General features: G+C 30.7%; 1 protein-coding gene across 5 annotated transcripts in view; it reads left to right on the top strand.

Annotated features, from left to right (window-relative positions):
* Positions 1 to 5,890, top strand: part of LOC107491735 (long-chain-alcohol oxidase FAO2) — an 11,044-nt gene extending 5,154 nt beyond the window's left edge. The window contains exons 2-4 of one of the 5 annotated variants that reach the window (XM_052262641.1): positions 3,213 to 3,364; positions 3,564 to 3,836; positions 4,017 to 5,890. In XM_052262641.1, the coding sequence (XP_052118601.1) occupies positions 3,213 to 3,364; positions 3,564 to 3,836; positions 4,017 to 5,762 (2,171 nt within the window). In that variant the 3' untranslated portion in view covers positions 5,763 to 5,890. Of the gene's footprint in view, positions 1 to 3,024; positions 3,365 to 3,563; positions 3,837 to 4,016 lie in introns of those variants that run through there. The other 4 variants (XM_016112645.3, XM_052262642.1, XM_016112650.3 and 1 more) reach the window with 4 other exon arrangements.
* The last annotated feature ends 1,743 nt before the right edge of the window (positions 5,891 to 7,633 follow it).

Raw genomic sequence — 7,633 nt, 5'->3', positions numbered from 1 at the left:
AATAATTTAAATATTAATATTTTTTGATACACTTAAAATTTTTTTTATAATTTATATACTAACCATATAAGTTTATGCGATATGGCGAAATGAAAACAACAACAAAATAAAAGATTTAAGGCAATTTTTAGTTTTTGTGCTAAAAAATAAATTTTTTATTAAAGAAAATAAATTTGTACAATAAATTTTTAACCAAATTCTCAAAGGCTTTACTGTAAGCAAAAAATAAATATTTTTGTTCTTGATAATAAAAAAGTAAATCGTTATTCATATTTTAAATTTATAGATAAAAGTCTTATATAGTTATTAAATTAGTCGATATTGGTTGACAAAAAAATAATGTAATATAGTAGAGAGTTTATGTATTCTTGTTCTTTTGTATTATTTCAATTGCTTGATCTCGATATTCATATTCTAAATTTATAGATAAAAGTTTTATTTAATAATTAAATCAACCTACCAACGCAAATTAGCACAGATGGATGAGGGTCTGTGTCCCTTAATCTCCCGGGTTCAATACTCACTGGAGAAAAAAAAAATATTAGTTGACAAAAAAAATAATTAAATCAACCGATATTAGTTGACAAAAAAAATGATGCAATATAATAGAGAGTTTATGTATTCTTATTTTTTGTACTATTTCAATTGCTTGATTTTAATATTCATTTAACTCATTAAAGAGAACTGTAGAAATATACTCCTTTTTTAAATTTTGAAGATCATCCTACAATTGAAAAAATATATGTTAAAATTCTATTAAATTGGACTTAAAAACTCAACTAGATTTAAGATACATCATTCTGTTTTGGTATCGCTATTCTTTTATTTATCAATTTTGTTGGATTAAACAATTTTAGCCACTTTATAATATAGATTGCACAATTGTAATTGATAAACAAAAAAAGAAAATACATAAAAAAGATGTAACAAATAATTTATATTAAAAAATAAAATAATTAATAAACATCATGTCCTAAAATGTGGACATATTTTGCTGATTGTTCAACTATTTCTTTTTCTTTTAGTAGTTCAGAATATGCTAATATTTTATTTATGATTATATTCTAAAAGATAATTATTGATTCTACTATAAGTATACTGATATCTTTAATTATATTTCAAATTCAATCTACTAAAAATCTGTTTAAATTTTTGCTAACTTAATCATCAAAGTTTCTTGTAAGTACTATCCCTACCTCTTTACGAGAAACTCGAATGGCGGTACCTTATCATCAAAGACGTCAGACGCTACTCAAAAGGAGTCTGAACCTCACGGTCAGACCCAAATCCATCCAATTTCAAATAACCGTTGAAACATTAGCGTCGTTATCATAAATCTAAAAGTCTACACTCAATTATAACAGACAATCATCTCAAAAATAGACACATGTCATTCAAATTTAAGTCAGAATGTCACAACGATGATCGTACAATAATAATACTCTCACGATAAGATGGAGCGGATGACTCTAATAGAAAGAAAATTTTGCAAAACCCTCAAATTTAAAAAAATATCAACTTAGAGATACACCCACCAAAAGATATAGTAACTCTTCCAGATTTAAATAAGAAAGCGATTACAAAAATCATGTTTGGTTTGTTTAAGTCAAAATCCTCTCCCATGTCACTCTCTTGCTTTCAAAGTTATAAAATGAAAATAATAAAAAAATAAAAATAAGCATAAGCATGTAAGCATTTCCATATTTGAAGGTTCTCACTTGCGTCAATTAACTCTCAGCACTATATTTTTTGGTGACTACTCTCAGCACTATATTTAAGCAACCAACTTTTTTTTCTTACAATCCATTCAAATTTTTACACACTATCTTCCTTTTTTTATTTATTTTTATTATTTAATTTTCAAATTTCAAAAGATTACTATCGCTATCTTCTTCTCCTTTATTATCGCACATTATATTTATGTTTATAGACTATATTTATCTTCTCGATTTTTAATATTCATAAATATTTATATTATAAATAAAATATGTAAAATAGGTCAATTTTTACGTATTAATATGTATTTAAAAATTTGTGGCTTATCTTATTTATACTTTACCATATAAACGAAATATACTTTTAATTAACTCGTTTACATTATAAACAAGATAAGTAATAAGATATAAAAACATAAATTATTATCCAAATTATCTATATTAGTAAATAAAATATTTATTTAAAAAAATCCCTCCTATAAAATGACATTTAATTTCATTGGTCCCTCCTCTCAAGTTGTTTATGGTTTGGTCTTCCCTCTCTCAAATAATTAACTTTAAAGGAGTCTTAACTCTTAAATGCCTAGGGATAGAACTGGTCCATCTTACAAGTAACTTATTATAGGAATTGGCAAGTGCTCTAAGCCTCTAACAAAAGCACACGTTAAAGGGAATGAAAAAAAAAAAAATTCCAAGATTAATTATAAATTTATTATTTTCTTACTATTCATATTAGAATTTAGCTAATATATGTCTTAAAATTTGTAATAAAAAGTTTGTATTAAGAAATAGAAAAAATTTCTTAATTTAAAATTAATTTAATTTAATTTTATAAAGTTATTATGTTAGCACTCAATTAAAAGTTTAATATTGTCAGGTATGTGTTGTGTATTATTTAATGTGTTATATATATCAACAAACAAAAGAACTATAATATGACCAATTTAAAAATTTTAAAAAATGAATTTAATTAAAAAAATTTTCAAAACTAATTTAAAAAATAAACAATCTACAAATTTGACCATGTACTAAAAAATCTGTTAGAAAACCCGTTTATATTAATTAATATTGATATTGATATCAATATCTTATTTCTTCCAAAACCTCATGTTTGAAAATATGAACAAGAAACCATGACCATTAATCTATTATTTTAGTTGTTATAAGTTATGCAGATCACATGTTTGAGAAATTGTTTGAAACATTATTATGTGGTGGATGAGGATGGACTTTGGACCTTGCATCAACATAGAATACATAGATATTAATTATATGTATGATTCAATTTCTATATCTAAATATTAAAAAAAGACAATACTTGTAGAAATTTATTGCAATCCTGATTGGCATACTCCATAATTGAACGATTGTCTTGTTCCATAATCACTGACAATAAAAAGCAGTACTTTGTAACTGTTTAAGTCAGAGAGAGAGACATAATGGAAGATGGAAAGAATTGTCACCCTCTTCTGAGAGGAGGTAACACAAGAGAGAAAGGTTACAGCCATGGCCTATCTTCCTCTCAGATGCAAGTTATGGCTTCCTTCTGTGAGGCCCTATTGCCTTCTCTCCCATTAAACAAGGAACAAAATCATGCACTTTCAGCTTTCTACAGTGTCTCTGGTTCTCAGGCTCCATTTCCTGATGAGGTGAATTTTGTTTTATTCATGTGAATCTTGCATGTGCTGTTTTTCTTCACGATCATCACGAGCTTAGCCAATTTGATTCAATTATTGTACTTGAATCTTCAGTGTTAGTGTGTTACAATTGAACAGCAGAGAGGAATTTGTGAATTGAATACAATTTGTTTTATGTTTATTTCTGAACCAATTCAAATTGAAAATTCAGACTGCAGAGATCATGTTCAAGAGGGTAATGCCACAAGCATGGTCCTTGGTTAGCTGGGTTTTGTGGATTCTTTCATTCAGGTTTGGGGCACTGTTGCTTTGTGGAAAGGATTGCTTGGAATGGAAGTGGCCTTTCATCCACAAATTCTCTGAGATTCCATTGAACAAGAGAGAAGAAATTCTCAGGAAATGGTCAAGGGAGAACCATTGGAGACCTCTCAGGATAGTGTTTGTGCTCATCAAACTTGTCTCCTTCTACAATTTCTTCACAAGGGTAATTATTTGAACTGTATACCACATATTTGATTATTTGACTAAGAGAAATACCATGTCACATAATTGTCTTGTTAATCCCTTTTCTTGCTAACTAAGTAACTAACTAATTATTGTTTGTAACTACTAAGGTTTTTGTTCCCTTTTGTTTAAGTTTGATACTTTTCTCGAATTGCTGTAGACTGATGGAAGTGGGCATAATCCAGCATGGGAAGCAATGGGTTACAAAGTGGACACCAGGCAGAAGTTAACACATAAGGAGAGGCCTCTACAGAAGGGGATAGTAGAGACTATGTATGAAAATGATTCTACTTTAATCCAGTCTCTCACCGAAAAGGGCCTTGAAGTCACTGAAGATCCAGAGCACAATTCATACAATATCAAATGTGATATTGTCATTGTTGGCTCCGGCTGTGGTGGGGGAGTTGCGGCTGCAATTCTCGCAAACTCGGGTCTGAAAGTGGTTGTCCTAGAGAAAGGAGAGTATTTTGTTTCCGAAGATTATTCTTCCCTTGAAGGTCCATCCATGAATGAGCTTTATGAATCAGGTGGAATCATGTCAAGCGTCGATGGGAAGATGATGATCTTGGCTGGTTCAACAGTTGGTGGAGGCTCGGCTATAAACTGGTCTGCATGCATCAGAACACCTGATCCTGTTCTGAAGGAATGGTCTGAAAGATATAAAATCCCACTTTTTGGGAGCTCTAATTATCAATCTGCAATGGATGCGGTATGCAAAAGGATTGGTGTGACACCACAATGTGCAAAAGAAAGCTTTCAAAATCAAATTTTCAGAGAAGGATGCAAGAAAGTTGGCTTAAAAGTTGAGTCAGTTGCAATAAACGCTTCAGCAGATCACTATTGTGGCTCATGCTGTTATGGTTGTAGAACTGGAGATAAGAAGGGCACTCACTCTACTTGGTTGGTTGATGCTGTGGCGAATGGTGCAGTGATTGTCGCCGGATGTAAAGCCGAGAAGTTCATATTGGAAGATGGAAAGAATGGACTGAAGAAAAAGAAATGCATAGGAGTAATTGCTGCAGCCACTTGGAGGAGTAAGGTCACAAAGAAACTCCGAATCGAATCCAAGGTATCTATTTCATCATGTGGCTCTCTCTCCACTCCTCCTCTATTGATTTCAAGTGGTCTGCAAAATCCATACATTGGGAAGAACCTCCGTCTGCACCCGGTCCAGTTAGCTTGGGGCTACTTCCCGGAAGACATGACAAACTTCAGTGGTACTAACTATGAGGGAGGAATCATAACTGCAATCCACAAAGAATTTGCAGAGGATTCCACCCCAAAATTCATTATAGAAGCACCTGCTCTAGGACCTGGATCATTTTCAACATTGGTTCCTTGGGTCTCAGGGCTCGATGCGAAAGACAGGTTGGCGAAGTATGCAAGAACTGCTAACCTTTTTGCATTGGTAAGAGACAAGGGGTCAGGAGAAGTAAAGGCTGAAGGCAGAGTTTCTTACAGACTTGACCAAGTGGACAAGGAAAGCCTTAGAATTGGATTGAGGAAGGCCTTGAGGATCTTGGTTGCGGCCGGAGCTGTAGAAGTCGGCACTTACAGGAGTGATGGCCAAAGAATCAAATGCAAAGGGATCAAGGAGGAAGATTTTGAGGAGTTTCTGGACACAGTCACAGTGCCCGGTGGTCCCAGCTCAAGGAATGAACTTTGGACTATTTTCACTACTGCACATCAGATGGCAAGTTGTAGGATGGGCGCCACCGAAGATGACGGCGCGCTCGATGAAAATGGCGAGAGTTGGGAAGCAGAAGGGTTGTATGTGTGTGATGCAAGTGTGTTTCCCAATGCAGTTGGTGTCAACCCCATGATAACAATTCAGTCCACAGCATATTGTATTGCCACTAAGATTGCAGAATCACTGATGAAAGAAATGAAGAACATGAACAGCTAATTTTGTACCATTCTAGTTTAAGAGTTTCATTTTTAATTTATCTTTTTCCTTCCATGTTCAAATCCAATAATTTATCCATGATTTATGTATATTGTTAGCAATGACATAATGAACTTTATTTGCTTGAAGACTAATAGTATCAAAGAACATATGTTACCATGTTTGATGTTCATATACCATGTAAAAGTAAAACAAGAAGCGAAATAGCAATTATGTGCATTAATCGAAATGAACTAAAACGTGAGAAAGAAGCAAATTCGTTACTGAAAGTTTTCTTAACCTTTAGCTTCTTTGGTAAGAATTTCTCTTGATTCAATTCCTTCGTTATCAATCTGAATTCAGCAGGTGAAAAGAACAATTTCTGTAACTAAATTGACTTGTAAAAATTGACAAGCGATTCTATTATGCAATACTACATATATTCACCAAAATAGCCTTTCAATCTGTCGTGAGAAGACTATTTTTAATGTTTCAACCACCTATTTACATTGAGTAGGTCTTTGATGATGGATTTGTGATATTTTACCATTTCAAAAGTGTCTAACTACTTTAATTAATTGTGTATAATAAAATATAAATTTTAGATTATTTGCACTTTTTGCGGAATAATAAAAGATGTCCTGCCATTTTTCGGTGACAGTAACCAAAAGCTAAAGCCAAAGTTGTAGCATATGTTTATTAATTTTAATTATAAATTTTATATTTTATTTTATAAATTATTATTTTATTATTTATCTATCATGTTTAATTAAAAAAATAATAAAATAATAAAATAAATTTTTTATTAATCATGACCTCTATAAATATTTTGGAAATACACATCAATGAGTTTTTTTATCCATTGATCTGTTGTATCCGTAAAAGTTAGAAAAATAGTATTTGTTGGTAATTCAATCCGTTGTATCCATAAAAGTTAAGAAAATAGTATTTATTGATAATTCAATCCATTAGAAGTACAACAAATCGATTAAATTTTGACAATGAGTTTTTCCAAACTTCAACCGATTGGAAGTGTAACATAATCGATTAAATTTCGCACAGTAATATGAATTTTTTCAAAATTTAATTGATTGGAAGTGTTATACAATTCAATTGACTTGGGCTATCCATGATTTTTTTTTATCAATCGATTGGTAGTGTAACACATTGAATTTTGCACAGCAATATAGATTGAAAATGTTACACAATCGATTGAATTGCATAAAATTTAGATAAAATAATTTCAAAAACATAAAAAAAAAAGATAATGTTGTTAATGTTGTTGAGAAATGTCACAAGAAAAAAAAGAGTGATACTGTTCTGATGAGATTGTTAATAAAAAAACAAAGATTTTTCTCACAACAACTAATAACATAAAAAAGATAAGAATTAAACATGAAAAAACATGAAAACAATTCTATTGATGTTGTATAATATGAATGGAACGAGGAGAGTCTAAGAGTTTTGATCATATCGCCAAAAAAAGAAAGACTATGGTATAAGGCAGTTCAATCAGTTGTGTAACACTTTCATTCATATAACAAAAACCCATAGTGTTGGGAATTGGGCCAATTTATTTCTTAACCTTATACACCTTTTATAAAAGATGTATAAGAGTTTTGATCATTTCGCCAAAAAAAGAAAGACTATAATATAGCACAATTCATTCTATTGTGTAATACTTTCAATTTATATAACAAAAACCTATAGTGTTTGATAAGCAGGGAAGGTTATCCTTGGAAATTGGGTCTTTTGATATATTTGGATTTAAGTCATAATGTTAGGTCAGGATATAAAAAATATAATTTATTTTTTATTCAAAATATATATAATTAAATGCCCACATTAATTAGTCTAAAAAGAATTTTAAATAAAATATTTATTCCTTTCAG

This window comes from Arachis duranensis, chromosome 6 (genome assembly GCF_000817695.3).
Source record: "Arachis duranensis cultivar V14167 chromosome 6, aradu.V14167.gnm2.J7QH, whole genome shotgun sequence".
Classification (NCBI taxonomy): Eukaryota; Viridiplantae; Streptophyta; class Magnoliopsida; order Fabales; family Fabaceae; genus Arachis; species Arachis duranensis.
Note: the sequence above shows the minus strand (reverse complement) of the source record. Positions and strands in the feature narration are given on the sequence as shown.